We start from the raw sequence: 19,149 nt of genomic DNA, 5'->3' as shown, positions 1-19,149 counted from the left end.
ACTGAGAAAGCACAATCTGTATACAGTTTAACTCCCAGTGGGGGTTAGGAATCACAGCCACACCCAAATGGTTAATATTCACAAATACTTGAGACCCACTTTAAAAACACCTGTAAGTACATAGTTTAATAGTTCAAAACACCAAATAGACCTTAATATACATTAATATGAACATTAGAAACGGTCTAAATCCTTCCACAGAAGCTATCAGCAGTCTTCCTTAATTCTGCTTTTCAGGCCAATCAGGGCCAAGAAAAATAAATAGCACTCCTTGATTTGCTGCTTTGCAAACGCCATCCAATAGTATATTAAGTAGCATCGCGGCTAGATATGTTTAGCTTCCAAAGGTTTTTTTTTTTTTTTTTCCAAGTATGTTAGATATGCTTTTCAAAAAAAGATTGCAAAAAGGTGGATTTCCCACAAATAATTTTGATTCATGTTCTAAATTAAAAATGCAAATGGGTTAATCTGTGAATACTAAACTGCAAATAGGTGGGGGTTCACTGCATGTATGTTATTTGTTTCTTCATGTAATTCCAACTAGCAAAACACAGGACAAATTTTTGAAATGGTTTGACTTAATGGAAACTTATAGTGTAATGCAATTTTTACTAGTCCTCAGGTGTTTGCCTCTCACTGAGTATGTTTGGTTGTTGCTTTTCAATTTTCTGGGGTTTTTTTGCAGTAATTTCATCTGCATTCCAACCAGACAAAATATGTGCCATTTTTATTTTACAACTGTCATTGCCTTGATGGTTTTCATATGAAACTCTTTTAAATCATTCTGTCCACAGTGAAGTTTGACGACTGCATGGGGAATGAGGCCGTGGTTTTCCAGAGCACCGACCCGGTCTTCAACGTCCGGACAGATGGATCCATCTTTGCCAAGGGACAGGGAGCCAGCTTGGATGAGACAGTTCAGTTTAAAGTGACAGCGCGTGGCCCTCACACAAATGTCTGGGAGACTGTGGTTCAACTGACCCTGATTGACCTGTCGTCATCAGGGCAAAATGAAAATGAGGTGAGTTACACACAGAAAATCACGCTTCAAGTTTCAATTATCATCTCAAAGGTCCCTTTTTCTATCACATTTCCTCCAGTGGCCTGGTGATACTAACAGCCCAGAATCAGGTCAAAACTCCTTGGGGATTTGAGAACTAGAGAGAGAGTGGGTGAGAGTAGCAGCAATGGCAGACGGTTAAAAGTGATAAAATCGCACTGCCACATGGGGGAGAGAATGTTTCCCTTAGCCATAAGCTGTTATTGGAAAACATCCGGCGCCTGTGCACCCCAGGGGTTCTTGGCTCTTTCGTTTCTATTTAAAAGCTGTCAGAGGTCAGGCGAAGACTGAGCAGTCTGAGCTAAGCTGTCCCCATGAAATACAGAAGCACACGGCCAAATCAGATAGTCGATACCAACACGAGACTTAATCAGATTAAAGCAATGAAAACACAAATAATTAAGAGACTGTGTTCACTTACTTGGTGCAACATCTTCCCGGGATCAATAGGTTCTTCACCAGATCAGGTCTAAATGAGGCAAGAGTGCAATATAAGTTATAATTATATAATACCTAAACCTCTCACACAGTTTCCTATCTTGCTGTTTATGTCACATAAAAAACATTTTTTTACAAACAACATAGGATATTTATAGAATAATGTAGGATATACAAAGACTTAAAACTGCAGCAAATTGTTTATAAAACTTATCATTTTCCTAGTAGTTGGAATACTACTACCAACTTGTGAAAATTGATAATATTCCACATGTAGCTAGAACTCCAAGTTGATCTGTGTTCATCAGAAAAAATTACCAACAAATTATTTTTACTTTTAAAAAGTAATTTTCTAATGCTGCAAGTCTTAAGGGATAATTAACACATTTTTAAATCACAAAACAAAGTTTGCTTTAAACAAAGCAACTGTCTGGGGCTTTCATTAGTCTCACAAGAATTTTTCAGCGGCATTGAGATTCCTAGGCTGTGTATTTAAATCCCCTAAAAAGTAGAACATATAGAAGACACAGTTTTGTATGTGTTTCCTTGGTAGTTGTGAGAAAATTGAATCAGTGACACAAAATCAGCCCTTGAATCAAAGAGACAAATAGAGAGTGGGACCTTAGCCAACAAACGATTTCTTATTGTAAGTATGAATATGCTTTTTATACGCTCAATAGCCTGGCCTTTATCTACATAATTTTGTAATTCAGGCAATTCAAATGATTCACCGCATGGTATGAGCCTTAGTGTTAAAGTATTAAAGGTCAAATGAGTGGCTATTTTGCTTTATTTCCCAGTGAGTCCATGAATAGTACTTGAATAGACAGACGAATGACGGAGGAGCAAGACGTGTGGTCAGCAGTCCCAGGTATGCTACAAGTTGTAAGCGGCATGTATTCAGGAGGAAAACGCAGGGCACTGAAACAAAACGTGATGTTTCATTATGGAAATGCCGCTTTGTGGCGCGCTCTGTTGAATAATAACTTCCAGATGTCTTGGTAGCCAGGGGCTGGCTGATATCAAAGCATGCAGGGTTTTGGGGAGGCAGTGCTGTGGAGGGGAAGAGCTGGGACCATCGCCAGCTGGCTAAGGCTGACGGCACCAGGGCTGTGGGTCCGCATCCATTTCACACTCACTGATTTCTGTTCACATAGCATTGGTGTGCCTAAGCAAGTGTGTTTGGTATGTATGTGAGGATGTTATTTTATTGTGGGAGATTATGCTGGATCAAGTATGAATTATGCTAATTTTGCATTTAATTTTTAATTCTGTGTATGTTCCGTGTGTGTTTGTCCTTTTGTTTTGGGCATAAAATGTCTTATATTTGCAAGCCTATGGGTTTGAGCTTTGCGAGGCTGCATGCCAAAGCATATGCTCTCTATCTGTGCTGGATTAAATGGAAATAACACAACCTTTAAATCACTAAATCCAAAAAGCTGCTGTTAGAAATTATGATCTAAATCCAGCCTATCTGTGCTGTTTGTCAACCATCTCTGATAATGGTTTCAGTAAGTGCACACACACCATTCCTTAACTTGCCCCCTCCCCCCCATTTTCTTTCTGCCAAAGTGTGAATAAGACTCTGGGGAGCAAGGTTTCATTAAACTTGCTCCATGATAGGGGAGAAAAGCTCACTTAAGTTCTTTTTTGCAATGGTGATGGCGCTGCTCTTTTTTCTGGCTTTGTCTCCTTTCCTCTGTCTTTTTTCTTCAGTTTTCCCCTGGGAGCTCACTAGTACCTGTTAGCATGTGCAGATAAAATGCTCTGGTGTTTCACTTATTTAGTGCAAGGGAATGGGTGAAGATGAGGGGTGTGGGAGTGGGTTGGTGAGTTATCTCACATCTGCTTCTGACAACTCTCACACTCATTCATTTCAGTTTAACCTTAACGGGTGTTTCACTACTTTGTGGGGAATGGAGGCATGAGCTGCAGTCAACCCCACTAAGCTTTTATCTGCCTTACAAAGAAAAAAGAGTCCATTTGTCCAGACCTAGATCACATCTGTCACATCCCACTTTACTGACAAATCACATTTGTGCACATAGGCATGCTGTACTGGCAGAGGCCAGTCTGTCAAATGTGGACTGAATGTAAAGGTTCATTGGGGTGTTCCTGTGAACCTTTCACACAGTACACTGAATATGGAAACATGTTTGGAAGGCTGGATTGCCTGTTCTGCAAACTGGTAACATTGTACACAGATAGGAGAAAAAGTCAGCGTTTGTGTGGGCCATTGCATGTCAGCATGCTGCTCAGGAGTGTAATTAAGAGTGTAGTATTTTTTAAGGACTTTGCCTCCCCTGGTGGCCAAAATAAGAGATAAACTTAGGTATGTGAACTTGAAAAAAGAAAACAGTCCTATTTTGTTTATTTATCATAATCAGATATTTCACACTATGAAATAGTGTTAATATAGGACAATGATAATTTAATTAAATAAGAAAACAGTTTTCAAACAATTTTCAAATGAGGATTTTATTTATGAAAAGAAAAATGGCATTTAAACCAAGCTAATCCTGTAGATAAGTAATTATAAACATAGTAGATACTTGTGTCACACTTAGTAGACAGTCATCATCATCAGTAATTTTAAACTCTTCATCACATAACTTTTTAAATTCAACTGCATTGGATGGGTTTCCTGTCATTACTGGTATGTTAAGTCTCATTGTTGAGTCCAAAGTCATGCAAGTCTCAGTATTTACCTGTAAACTTTGACTTACAAACTGGTCATTTGACCACATTCAGAATTTAATTAGAGTAGTAAAAATGTTTTGTTTTTTTAATAATTCAAGTATTTTTGTTTCCCAGCAAGTGGGTGTGATCTTTAAAAGATAAATTAAAATAGAGTAAAATTAGACAATGAGCATAGTAAATAAATAAATCTGACCAAAATAAAAAATATTTTTATGTTAATCAACTGCAATAGTACAACCCAGTTTTTACAATGTTATAAGAGAAAATCAGCTTTAGAGCATGGAGACTTGCCTTATACACATTGGAGCCTGTGACTTTTCAGGATCCATGACTAAAATTGCGAGCAAAAAACCCCCTCAGTTTTTAAGCTAACAATCAGCATCAGTGATATTAATGCTGCTGGTTTTTAATACCATTGTGGGGCATAGAAATCTGTTCTAATATATTTGACATGGGCATTTAAAGAGCAATCATTCTTATGATAATGAACCTAACAAACTCTCTCTTAACTGAAGTCCAATGCCAACCTAGAGTTCCCTCACCAACCACATCCCTTTTTTATGTAACAATCTTTCCCTTTGCTCTGTCACTTAAAGTGTCATGGAAAACGCAGAACAAGATGTTTAAAGCCGCACGTTTGGATGATCAAAGCAAACATGACACCTTACTCCAGAATCCCCCCACCATCTACGGCCCACACCATTACCCACCCACACAAACCCATGCATGCATAAACCGTAAGTCAGGTTAGTTGACACATTTTCTGTAAAACAGCCTTAAAAGCTTTTCTTTTCCTTCTTCTTCGTCTTCTTCTTGAGCGTTCATCTAATGAAAGCAACCTTGAAAGCATTGTTTCCGCTGGCAGATACAACCCAACCCCCTAAGGAGCCTTGACCAGGCAAGAACAAACAGATACTCAAAGAAAAAACAACACTTTTTTTATAGACTGCATGGTACAGGACCTTCAACTTTCAATATGTGCCAGGAGCCATTGTTGCCTTACACTGTAGTCTGCTCCTGTGGTGTATTTTCTCAGTATTTTCAAATGTCAGCTGTTGTGGTGGATCTGTAAGCCGATACATTCTTCACAGATATTGTAAAATGAAATATAGGATATCTGTTATCCCCACCAATCTTATCACATATTGCAGTGTTACGCATAGTGTAATGATATATAAATATATATTAAATTAATCTATTTTCTTTATGCCCAACTTCACACAATTTCTCTTGTACATTGGTACAAACACCATCCTGTCCACGCCAGCATTCATACACTCAGAAATTCCACCTAAAACATTCCAACAGTTCCACCTAAAACATTCCTTGAGAGTGGTTTCCAGTCACTGTTTTTTGTATTTGGGTTTGTTTTTTTTAAACCCAAATATTTGCTACCATGACTCCCCAATTGTTTTATAATGTTCCAGATTTTTAAAAAAATATTTGGATTATATTTCACTTCTGGATTTGTGATTTTATGCTGACTAGAAGTAGATTCAAGTCAAGAGTTAGTGAAGGCTACACAGTTTAAATATGTTTAGTAAAGTCAAAACACTGCTAGACAAACATTGCAGACATAACACTTGAAACTTTGCTAAGAAGAACCTTTCAGTACCTCGCAACTTAAAGGACAGACAAAGAAGAACAAAGAAAGGAGAGCAGGGTCAACCTTGAGAGCAAAGGATAGCTGAACAGTGTGTGGTTGAGACATGCCAGTCTTTGGCAATAATATTCATTGTTGATTTTCTTACATGGTTTTAGAGGCTTAAAAACCCTCAGATACGTTGGTAGATTTATTTGTAGAACAACGATCCAGACAGAGTGTTATCAATATATTACGCACATTTAGTATAACATTATGCACACAGGAGCAAAGAAAGGAGTCTTTAGATAATGAAAGCCATTAACCATGATGTGGAACTGTAGTTTTATGAAAAATATTTGAAGATTTGGAGCAACATTTTTAATTATTTGCAGTTGGTGCTTTACACAGCACAGGAATTCACAAATATAGCTCTCTTCCTCTACTCTGCATTTCTTTATTCACGCTTTACGAGTCTAATGGATGACATCTTTATTCCTTCTTTGGTGCCTGTTGAAAGTATTTTCACGTACGGACACTAAATCTAGGTGGCATTAGCTTTATTGCTTGATATTTGATGTAGATTGTTCTGACACAAAAATTAGTTAATGCTCATAAAGAGGTTGAAAATAGGCTCTCTTTTTCTTCCTTTTCTGATCATCTCTCAAAAAGACAGTTTTGTGGTGGACCTGAACATATGTGAGGACAGGAGCACAATAAATGATTGAAGTGTATATCTGTGACTCAGCTGACTGTCTGCTAAAAGAGGCTTTAAATCCAACATCGGACATGCTCTCTGTTAATAGGCTTTTTATATCCAACATAAATGACAAAGCCTGAAGTTTATGGTCCTGTTCACACCCATATATACAGACAAAACAAGTAATACCAGCTCTGTTCTGTCCAGGTCTGATGCCTGCTGGTGCTTTTTTTCTTGTCACATTTCTGTTGGCACTTAAAAGTTTAGATTTTTTTTTTTTAATTCTCAGAATACATTGAGAATTCTGAGACACAACTTCTATTTTCAGAGTATTATAGCCTTTGAGCAATTAGTTTTAAGAACATGCTTGTTATACATTCGGCTCCATAGCAACACCATGTGTAGGTGATGATATGACACTGAATAGTTCACAGTTATGGCCTTAGGCAGGAGGTATAGAGAGCTATTAAAATATCATATTTTTTTTATTCCCATTTCAAAGACTTCTCAGAACACAAGGCTATTGTAAGAGGTTGGACTGCACTTTTTAAACATAAAAGAGCAGCTTATCGAGAGTTTACGCTCAGATTAATCTTAGCGTGTATTACAGAGATTCTGTGTTATTACATGTTATTTTTTTCTATTTTTCCTACTATTCACACAAGGGTTGAATTACTAATACAACTTCACTCTGCTACTACATTATTTTATATTTCCTTCTTCCATAACTAATTAATATTTTTTGTGTGTTTGTATAGAAATAACCATTTGCATAGACATAATGTGCTATGTGATGTTACAGCCTTGTAATAATATTATAAATATTGAGGTAATATTTTGTATTTTGTGAGAAAAAATATGTTAGAAGTTGGTTTGTGTTGGTACTGCTGTGAAAACAGCTCTGCTCCTCCATGGTGCCATTTTTGTAAAATCTGGGGCGAATCTTCAGTTTGGTGGCCCATATTAACCCCTGGCAGTCAAAACAGCTTGACATCCCACAATCAGCCAGGGGCTGTTTGTGGCTCACAGCTGTGTGTGGGGGTGTGCGGGAGTGTGTGTGTGTGTGTTGCTGTAATAACAGAAAGGAGCCCTCACTAAGTCTAATGAGTAAAGCTTTATGAAAACGTTACTCTCTGACATCTGAATTTCTGCCTTGAGACTGAAACAACTTTAGCATATTATTGGTTACTATTATAATCATCAGCACATACAAGCTTATGATCAAAGTCTTGCCTTGTCTTTTCTTAAAGGTCACAGAGGAAGCAGGGAACATCAGTGAGCAAAACAAGAAGAAGGACACGTCGCAGGCACCAACTCCTGTCATCATGTTCCCAGGGTCCCGTGTCAACAGCACCAGGGGTCTCCGAAGGCAGAAGAGAGACTGGGTGATCCCACCAATCAACGTGGCAGAAAATTCTCGTGGACCATTCCCTCAGATGCTCGTCAGTGTAAGTGACAGGTTTGATTGGCTGCAGCGGTGATTTGCTCAGAATTTACAGCTGGGATTTCTCGAGGGCGCTTCACAGCTACCACTGATTGGGGACGTGCGTAATGAAGGGTGATAAAGCACAGAAATGCATTAGCATAACTAGTTTGCTCTCCACATCCTTGAAGATGATTGTGTTGTGGTCCCCTGATGTAATTAGAGCTACAGTATCTTAAGGTATTTAAAAAGCCCTGGCTGACCCTGAGAAGTTTTCCCTTCAGACACACAGTGCTCCTAAGCACTTAAACCCTCTCACAAAACGAGGCCCATTGGGTTTACAGTTAGCCAAATATTATTCATTTCCATTTTGCATTATCAAAGTGTTTTATTGTTCAATTTCACTTTTTGATGTTCAGTAATTTTTTTATGAATGCAGTCTAAAAGCACAATTTGTCACAGAATAACTGTGGGGATTTTTTTTCTCTTGTCTTGTTTACAGACAAAACTAAATAGTCATCCCTTTTGTCCCATTAAACAATTATTTGCAGTTTAAATCTAAAGTTATAACATGAAACGGGATTTGTTTGACCTTATAAGTAAATTACACATATACACATTGAGATGCAACACCAACAACTGAAAGTAATTTAAACCTTGAACAAAATACTGAGTTCTAGTAAAGCTGGAATTTGAAAACAGAATGCAGGATGCTGGAGATCAAGCACATACATCTGTCGAAGGACAAAAATCATGAATAAATGTATGTTTGTGCAAATGTTTGTTGTGCAAAGGCTTGACTCACAAAGAGCCTAAAATTCACAACCAAAGAATGACAGCTCTGTCTCTCTCATCGCCAACCTGTAAATGTAAAGCTTGTGGCACTCTCTTCAATTTATCCAGAAGTGTTCCAAGGGACTGTTGCCTCATTCCCGGGTCTGTCTTTCCATCTTTTTTTATCTGGAATATCTAGCCATCAGCTTTTCCCTGTTGTTTACAAAACTCCCTCAGCTTATCTCTGCTGGGTTTAAATTGTGCAAAGGAAGCATTTTTTTTGTTTGTTTCACTTTGTTTTTCATCCAGGTTTTATCCTGTCCCTAGAGAAAATAAAAACTAGAGCTGTTTGAAGAGATTTTTTTTTCCCTATTGAGATATAAAACATTGAGTCTAAAGGGGAGTTTTTGAATTGGATTGCTTCTACAACTGGAGTCTGTCCCATCAGCCAGGTACTGTCTCTCTCGCATTTCCATCTGAATTTTCTAAACCCTTTAACAGTACTATAACAGCAATAAAATAATAGGATAGTTATGCTGCTTCTTAGAACTGGTCAGAAGCAGAGAGTAACAGAGGTGATAGTGCAGAAAGGAAGAGCAAGGGCATCAGAGGAACATTTGGAAGTACAGTGCGCAGCCAAACACAATCCATTTTGTGCAGTAAATAGGTCCGTCAGGGGCTAGTGGATTGCTAAGAGTTGAGTGTTCAGAGCAGAAGAGAAGTGATGCGTGCTGATGCCTTTGTTCAGCTCTGAGGCTCTCATCTTTCCCTTTAATGATGACTGCAGGGCAGGTGTGGGCATACAGAGAGCTACAGATCTGAACAAACAGATGCAGGTCTGTGGCATGGGGATGATTTTGCCAACTTTTTGTTTTTGTGTTTAGTCTGGTTTAGTAACTTTTATTGTCCTCTTAGGGTCATGTGCAGGTTTTTCTGTTCAGTCTAAACTGAACAGAAAACATTGCCTTATAAGCTTATACTTAGCGGCCAAGTGGGCATTAAGCATTTAAAATTATTTGTATTAATTGATTTTAACAGGTGCTTGGAAGTTAAATATATAACATGAATATTTTTTTCCTAAGTCAGAATTGGGGCATTGTTTGACAGCTGCCTTCCCACAAATTCTGGCAAGGACATAAATGCACAAAAGACGTGTTAATGGTTTATTTAAAGCAACACCAGAGATTGCGGCAGGTTTTGGGCTTTCCCTGAGGATGTTCCATGTAACACCAGCTCTGTAAAAGAAAATCTCCATCTGAGCCCATGACTCTGCTGTACCAGAAGACACCCACAAAAGATGCCACCAGAGGCCACAAAACTATGTCAGGCAAAAGATAGGGTACCAAGTACAAGAAAAATTTTTTATGACATTGATGGTAGCCATGACACACAAAAATAACTTTAAAAAAGCAGGTATAATAGTAAGTTGTGCTGATCTTCTTGTGAAACAGCCTGCTTTGTCTAATTTACATTTTTAACATTAAACCCAACATGGGGTCCAGTTGAATTCTGAGCTTTTTCAATTTTGTGTACTTCAAATTTGAAATTTCTATGCTTTATATTTCACCATTTTATATAAAATGACTCTAACATATCTTCGATAAAAGATATGTTTTAAAAATAATTGAAACTGTGGAGAAATATTATGCTTGCATAGAAGCAAAATAAAATAGAACCTCTCCAGAACATCAGTGCACAGGATTTCAATTAGGTAGAAAAAGGCTTCTTTGCCTGGAGGAGTTGCTGTGTTGTTATATGTTGTTATTAGATAACAATAGACTAAGACAAAATTTAAAATACTATGTCAATGTAATCAAGCAGTCTCTGGCCAACACATCTCTTTTTATTTTGTCTCTGACCACAGACAATGTGTGACCCCTCGGTTGTAGCTTAATGATTCTTATGATCCAGCTAAACTTAAATTATGAACTGTAAACTAAAGTCTATCTGGTCAAAATGCGAAAAACAAATAAAATAGTCGGCACCATGAGTTAAAAAGAAATATCGTGTTGTGTATTTTCTGTGTTACGAAGTGCTTTGCTTCTTCTATTAAAATGAAAATGTTTTATCTGGAAATGTTTATATTTTGCAAAAGAAAATTGTGTGGAAACCTGAGATGAATTAATCTTAATAAAATTTCTTCAAACTACCATCAGTGCTAACTGGCAGCTTCACTGCTTTGTTATCCTCTGGCAACACATATTTGATGTTACGAAAGAAGACAAAACTTTAACTTTTTAAAAATTACTATGCCTTTATATTCATTTGCATGATAGCAATGTTTCAAAGAAGGGTTTTTAGTCTGTATTTCTGACTAAAAACCCTTGTTTTTGGCATCACTCTGTGTGCTGCTTCCCCAAATGGTCTGTGAAGTCAGTACCCTACCTAATGAGCTGTTCTGTCATCCAACAACCTGAGTGACGTACAGACAGGGACCTTCATCATCGGCATCCCACCACTTTTCTCGCTGCCCTCACCAAGTTGCCATCAGCCGGACAGGTGGGGTAACAGCAGCCCTTGCCTGCATCTCTGTGGGTCTGCAGCACTGTCACTTTGATCAGACTTACACAATATTGGGCATGTGTCAGGATAGAGGCCCCTCTGACTGGCCTGTGAGCTAGCAGCTCGACATGGCTTGAGGGAAATGCTGGCCAGGCAGTACTGTGCTCCTATCGGCCTCTAAAACAGGAACTGCACATCACAGCTCCAAGAGATATTTCTGATTGCGTTTTATTAATAGTGGGGCCGGGGGATAAAAAATGGCTCAACAGCCTCAAGCTTTCCAACTTTAAATCAAGATGTTTTGTTCATGTTGTAACAAGGAGGCTCGATGTTAGACCTAATCAGCCTCAAGTATGTCAGACGTGAGGTTAAATAGAGTCGTTCTGTCTTTGCAAATAATAGACAGCAGTACTTATGTTTCGGTGTTTTTTTTAAACTAATGAGTAAGTAAGCTGTGTAGCACCTCACAGAAGAAACAAGAGAAAGAGATCCAGAAAGGTAATCGTCAAACAAAGATTGAGCAGTATAATTTTTCTAAAGTAAACAGGTGTTCTTTGTTTTTCACTTTCTTCTGCAGCCAAACACCCATCAATAACATGTAAGGGATATTGATTTTTCTCTTTTTTTCTTTTTCTTTTTTTTTTTCTCCAGAGGCTTTTTGAAATCCTAAATTGATCCACACACTTCTCCTACAGCACCAAGTCATTGATTTCTTTTGCACAAGTAAATAAAGACTCACTGTAAGCACCACCAGTTTACCCACGCCATAACGGCCCCCATTTAAACAGTCCTAAAAAAAAACCCCAGAGAAATCAAAACAATAAATCGATGGAAGCAAAGGCTGTACTGTTTGCTGACAGTTGAGAAGTTGCTTTGATTGATCAGAGGTCAGAGTTGATTTCAGGGCAGGGCATGTTGTGAAATGTTCTTCCCACTCTTAGTTCTTAGTTCTCACATTCTTAGTTGATTTTGTCTATTTTCTGCCTCGGAAAGCTTAGGAATGTATTGTTTAACATAAATATCATTTTCTGAGTGATTTTTAAACATTTTGTAATGCTTTAACCAAACTGTTAATTTAATAGGTGGAAAATATTTTTTATTTTGCAAGTTATTTTTTTGTAGAAGTATTGTGGATACAAATTTTAAGAATTATTAGACATTCACTGATCATTAAAAGGTTGCTCTTAGATCGCAAAGTATTGTCCATTGCATTTTGTCAGGTAGTTTCCAGTTTTGGGCTAAGATTAAATTTGTGTGACACGCTCGACCTTTGGTTGTTTCTGTGGTTTATCAATTTTTACATCAGTTTTCATCTCAGAGATAATTAGTCACATTTAACTCATAACTAATGAGTTACATATGATCAGTTATGCATTATATAATTCCAAAATGTCTTCTGAGTACAACTATAGGACTTTTTTTCCTCTTCAATAACAGCTTTTGACTCTGGTATGGAAGAGAGACATTTTAACTTGCTGTCACGTGTCAGGACTGATAGGTGGCAGATTCTTAGAATATCTCAAATAATTGTTGATCATTTTATTAAAAGGAACGGAGCATCCGAGAGAGCAATAACTAAATAGCTGGATAATTATCTAAGATTTTTCTCCGATAGATTAGATGAAAAATACTGTTTGATGTCCTTCAGTTTTTCAGCAAATCGTCTGTGCTGGTCATATGTTCTCAGCATTTATTTTCTTGGTATTAGCTTAGTCTGCATATTAAATACCAACATTTGTTGTTGATTCTCTCTGTGTGTGTGTGTGTGTGTTGGCGTGCATATGTTTGTGTTTAACGCACTTGCCGCAGCACCTGTGCTCCATTTTCTGCATCTCTCTCCACATAGGATGTAGAGAGAACTGTTTTTCGAACAGAATGAGAGAACTCACACCCCTCCTTTGAGGCGTCTGCCTTCTCTGCGTACATTTACCAGTGATTAATGACTGCTCCGCTTCACTGACAGACACAACACCAACTAAAACAGCAGACAGACAGACAAAAAGAATCTGAGAAAAATGGAGGAACAAAAAGCAGCACAGTAGAAAACAGTTGTCGCTGATTGCATTGGAGAATGTGAGGGAGGACAAAGATGAGTGGGTATAATTGAGAACAATAAACGCATAAAGAGAAATAGACGGAGAGGAAAAAAGCGAGAGAGAAAATGTATGACCATGACCAGAATCAGAGGCATGTCTGTGTTTGTTTTTAGGTCTGGTAGACTTCCTGGAGAGCTGCTGTTCACTATTTCCCCTTCTTGTGTTTAATGAAGCCTTCTGGCATCTGCCACCCTAACCCTCGGCCAACAGCAGCACTGCGGTGCTCTAGTCTGCAACCATATCACTATCCTCCTGCCGAGGCATATGCTCTCAAATACAGGCGCTCAGTCACACATGTACATGAGTGCATGAGAGAGAAGAAGTGTCCTATACAAACAGCAAACAAAAGGTTTTATGAAGCGCATGTGGCACATTGTTGTCTTTTTAAATGCTAATTGTTTGGGGTTCAAAATTGCCTCATTCTGCTTCATCCTTGAACAAAAGAAAAAAGACTCTTCTTTTCTTCCCAAAAAGTCCATCAGAGAGACTACAGGATGGAGAAATGCAAGTATTTAGGGATCACAACTCAATCTACAGCCTGGTCACATTAGTGGCCACATGAAACACTTCTTCATGGCAAAAAAAATAAAATAAAATCATTTTCTGGGCTAACTAAACTCCTTCTGGGAAATCATTCAAATGTGAGGCTACAGTATTTCCAAGAAATACATAAAACCCTGCAGAATGTGCACTGTTGCATGTGTATTCAAGCACATTTTGTCTGAGTGTTATGTTCTGTCCTGTTTCTTTTGATCTTCTTCTGAACTGCTAAAAAGTTCTTTTCTTGGCAGGAGTGGTACGTCAAAGTACACGCACACAAGCACTGCATGAATTCAATCAAGCAAGTGAACGGGAGGGAAAAAAACAATAATCCTTATTTAGATAAGGGTAGACCTACTGCAGAGTAATACGTGGGAGGAAAAAGGAAAAAGAAGTCAGTCCAGGCGAAAGCAGAAACGACCTTGTCAGCATTTCACTCGCTCTGTTTTACTGACTTACACATCTTGGCTTGTTTTTAAATCTTGGCCTTTTGCTTTCATTTCACCTCTTGAGGAATTCAGAATAGGCTTCCTTTCCATCCTCAGCAGTAAATTTTCTTTTAGCACAAACATTGAGTGTTTGTTGACTTTTACAATTCTTTTCCCAAAAAGCACAATTTGATATGTTTCTGTTTTCATTCCGTTTTTTGTTGCTTCTTGGACTGAAATGTCAGTTTGGTGGTTGGCTTATGTAACTGTCTGGCTATTGATCAAGATACCGCCTTTGTTCTTAAATATTTCTACTTCTTCACTGAAGACCATTAAATCTTAAACTGTTATTCCTGATCATGAAATATGAAGTCTTGCGTATTGATTTTGGTGATTCGTTGACATTTCCTTTTAAGGCACGTTTTTTTATTTATTTATTTAGTGTTTTGTTTCATTTGCAGTGTTTGTAACTCCCTGCTTTGGAAATGCAAACTTTTCTTGTTCAATATTTTATGTATGTATATTGTATGTATTTTTTTTAAAGGTTTTGTTTCTCTAGAGGCCTTTATTTGATAGTTTATTGACAGGAAAGTGGGTAATGAGAGAAGGGAAAGGCATGCGGCAAAGGTCGCCAGTCCGGAAATCAAACTTGCAACGGCCACGTCGAGGACTAAGGCCTCCCATATATGGGTTGTGCTTAACCCGTGCGCCACCACAGCACACCCCAAGTGTATGTGTTTTAACAGGGGTGATATTTTACACAGTTAAATAGCACTTCTTGAATTTTAACCAGACTGCATTTGATTCGCTCATTTACCTTGCAGTTGACAAGGAACAGCCAAATCTCCCGCACGTCAAGCAGAACTATTCTCAGTTTACAATTAATCCCCCAATTACTAACTTCTGTTTTTCTCCATGGCCCACCATTTTTACCAGGACTAATCACTGAAACAGACTTATCTCTGAATGCCCTACATGACATTCCTCTCAGTCTCCTCTTTGTTACCTTGTATGTTAACAAGGTACCTTGTATGTATCTCACTGTGCTGAGATACATCCTTGGAGAGTTTCCACCTTTTGTGTGACTGTTGACATTGTGTCGTGTTTCAAGTCAACTTTCACAGAAGATTAATATCTCAAATAGAAGCTGTTAGCTATGCATGAATATTTAGGTAATCGAGTGTGTAACAGAGGTCTCAGAACACAAGTAAATGACAGTTTTTATCTTTAGAAAGGAGTCCGCAGGTGGACAGTCATGACAGGGTGAGTAAAACAGCCGACAAAGTTGAAAGCACATTATATTGCTATTTCTGCTAATGGACCCCTTGTGATGAAAGAACATGCTTGTGTCTTTTTTCACAGGTCAGATCATTAATGATACATTTGCTCATCTTTTGAAGTGCACGACACCTGGGTATTTAACAGAAGAGGGTAAGACCATGGGGGAACATCATTACCTAGTTCGCAGAGGTGTTTGATGACAGTGATGAAAAAATTAAAGAATAGCTTAAGAGACTCATGATTTTTTTTGCATCTCCAATTCCTGTTTTTCCCTAATAACACCTCCCACCCCCACTTCCTACTGTCCTAAGGGGCCCCTAAACATTATTCTTGTTTTGGCATGTAACTTCTGAGCCTGATTTCGCTTCCTCTAGTGAAATTACAGAGATCAATGTAATTACATTTATCAGCTGCAGGAAATGGAGTCTTCTGCAATATCCTATTATTGACTGGAAAAACAAATTGCTACTGCATTTATGTATTTGTCAGCAGCTTTTGCCCTTTGATTCCTCATGTGTTTGGGGAAGTGAGACTGAAATGTAATTTCCACTGTTTAATATCTCATTATATTGAAATTAGTGGCATGAAGTCCCAGTAAACATGTTCATCAGCCATACCCAGCTAGGGTTTGTTTATTCTCTGCGAGAATATTTGCCAGCTCTTTGCAGCCCAATCAGGCTCAGAGATGCTACTACTAATGGTGACATAGCAAATAACAATAATAATAAAAAACCATGCCTCAGCCACCCAGTCACTCTCACAAGCATAGTCTTCACACATTAACAAAGATAAATAAACACTATGTAAATACAAATCCATTGACAACATATTCCTGATTTAACATTTGGCCGGGATCCCTCCTGGGTTCAGTAGATTCTAAATTAAAGTGTAAATCATTTCTCCAAAAGACAAAAGAGTTATGTGCTCATCAAGGGCAACAGTTCTAGGCTGTTTAATTGGAGATGAAGAGAACTTTATGAGAGATAAATAACAGCTTAACAAACAGCCTCTGTTTGGTCCCTCTGAGGGAGGCCTCCACAACCCTGTGGATCAGAGGGATGAAGGAGAACCAAGAATCTGTATTTCTCTGAAGACAAGATAAAATTAAGTGCGGTTAAATGGGAGGGAAGATTTTCAAAAGGGGACATAGGGAGATGGGGGACAACTAATGAAGTGTTTTGGGTTTGAGGGTAGTGATGCTTGTTGATGTGAGAGAAGGTCGGTCAAACAGAAAGGACGTGTTGACAGGCAGACAGGGGACAAGCATGACAGCAAAGCTGAGAAGAAAATACAGTGAGAGACAGGCAGGCAGAGAAGTGAATGAAGATGTACAGAGACGATAAAAGACAGATCTGAAGATTTCTCCATCAGGTACTATCCTTGAGATAATGTTTGATTTTTGTTTGACAAGCATCCATCCATCCAAACATCATTTATTCATACCTTGTTATTCCTTGCAATGCTGCTAGGGATGATGATAATAGGTGGGGTACATCCTTAAAGGTTTCCTGGTCTATTACAGGGCAACCAACAGACATGCAAGACAAAATCTTAAGAGCATCCCTGCTTGGAATTTTTTGCCCATTGTTTATGTTATTGTTAAATCATAAACACTGACTCTAACTGTGCCAAGTGAGTGCTTAGGGTCAGTTTCATTGTGTTGCAATCCCCAGTTCTTGGAGTAATTTTTGTAGTTATGTTTTCTCTATTTGTGGGTAATGCCTAACACTAAGGTCAATGAGCCTCAAAGCCTGAGAAATGACTTTGTATTGCTTTCTAGACTAATAATGACTTAGTTTTTGTGTGTGCTTAATATTTCTTTGAAATATTTATTGTAGCCCTTCATTTTGTTAGATAGGTTCTGTTTAGGTATTTATAGGTCTAACAGAAACAGACTTGGATGTAGATGAAGAAATAAATCATGAATTAGCCGATCTATTAGTTAATGATATACAAAAGGGGTCTATTAGTATTTATCTTTGGGTCAGGTTAGTTGGGGCAGCTTTTTTTTAAAAACTAATAATAAACTAATCATTTGAAAACTGCATTTAGCTAAACTCAGCACCTTCTATTTTTCTTCTTGTATTTTGTGTGTGACATGTCCTGGCAGCATACAGTATATGGTGGATCTGGGTACCTGGTAATGCAAGTGGCTGATCTCCTTTGCAAAAGGGGGAAAATTAGATATTTCTTTTGTTGTGCATTTGACTATAATAAACAACGCCACAACAGGCTGTATTTGGTTTAGAAGTAAATAGATATACCACAACAATTATAATGAAACAAAAATGGTGATGACAGAGAGAGAAAAAAATGGGTAGGGGAATTGCAGGACTTTCCTGCTGTCAAGATCCATTGCTCCACTATGCATCTCAACTGAATGACAGGCAGCACAAAATAAATTAATCTAAATTATCAGCTTTTACAGAGGATAAGATGCAGAAATAACTGTAAGGCGAAAGGTCCTTGTGCATGATTAAAGGTTCTTTTGGATGCAAGTGATGTTATGTTAAATTGTAATCCTTTTCCACTTGCGTTTTCCCATTTCCCCTTCTTTGGTTCTTTCTTACGAGGAGGTTAAATGTGAGCAAAATCAAAATTGAGGCCTGCGCCTGTATAATCTGATCCCATTTACTTTGTTATTCACAATAAAAAGCTTCAGCCGGGATCCTTTCTTGAAAGTATAATGGATACTGTCATGGTGGAATGATGTTTTGTTTGCAGATTTTCCTCCTACTCCGTTCAGCTGCATGCACATACAAACACGCACACACACACAATCACCCCGACATGCAGGAGCACAGACAGAGACACAAGCACACCTTGGCGCTATGTGTATTTGTAATAAAATCTCTCTGTGCAATAAAATGCTTTATGGCGTCTCAAGATGAAACAGCTCCTAAGGTAAACAGGTTAGCACTAGATATAAAGTTTTCTGGTTTTTCAATGCTTTTTACTTATGAGTGCTTTAGCCACCGCTCCCTGATGGGGTTTTTGCACATTTTTATTTGCTCTTTTTTATTTCCTGCAGAAAAGAGCGCTGAGTCTTTTGCCTTTATAAAATATTTAACATCCCTCATTGTTCATAAAATTCTGATCTGAGTGATGTATGGTAGCTTTTTGCTCTTGCCCTTGCATCATTTCTTATGAGGACAGTGTTACAGCTCATCCGAGGCTGTATAAAATGCTTCTTTATATGAGGTGATTTGTAGTTGTCATTATGTAGTCAGTGTCATTTTAACGCTAGTACCGCCAAGGGGTTAATTTCACTCCCTGGGCATTTTTGACTCTGAGTAACTCTCTTTAAATTGAACCCTATGTGGCTCATACTCAGGGATGGCTGGTATAAGTGGGCTAGTAGGGCTAACCCCTCCTTGACATTTACAATAAAGTTGTTAAAATAAACAACTTAGAAATAACTACTTAAAAAATAAATACATTTTATAAATAATGTGTCATATTTTGCTAAATTTTCAACAAACCTGGTGTCAAACCGCCTGGGGAAAATCCTTGGGTCTTTCCAAAGGGCTAACTTCTGACAGCCCCGTTCAGTGTTACTGTCTGTCACGGTTCAAAATGATTGACAGGAGTCTAGCCACGCCCCCTTGGTTTGTGGCTCATTGGG

General features: G+C 38.1%; 1 protein-coding gene across 1 annotated transcript in view; it reads left to right on the top strand.

Annotated features, from left to right (window-relative positions):
• The window catches only part of LOC114136429 (cadherin-4-like), a 258,488-nt gene that overhangs the window by 185,609 nt on the left and 53,730 nt on the right, over positions 1–19,149 (top strand). The window contains exons 4-5 of the mRNA XM_028004456.1: positions 795–1,021; positions 7,731–7,928. Coding sequence (XP_027860257.1) covers positions 795–1,021; positions 7,731–7,928 — 425 coding nt within the window. The remainder of the gene's footprint in view (positions 1–794; positions 1,022–7,730; positions 7,929–19,149) is intronic.

This window comes from Xiphophorus couchianus, chromosome 1 (assembly GCF_001444195.1).
Source record: "Xiphophorus couchianus chromosome 1, X_couchianus-1.0, whole genome shotgun sequence".
Classification (NCBI taxonomy): Eukaryota; Metazoa; Chordata; class Actinopteri; order Cyprinodontiformes; family Poeciliidae; genus Xiphophorus; species Xiphophorus couchianus.
Note: the sequence above shows the minus strand (reverse complement) of the source record. Positions and strands in the feature narration are given on the sequence as shown.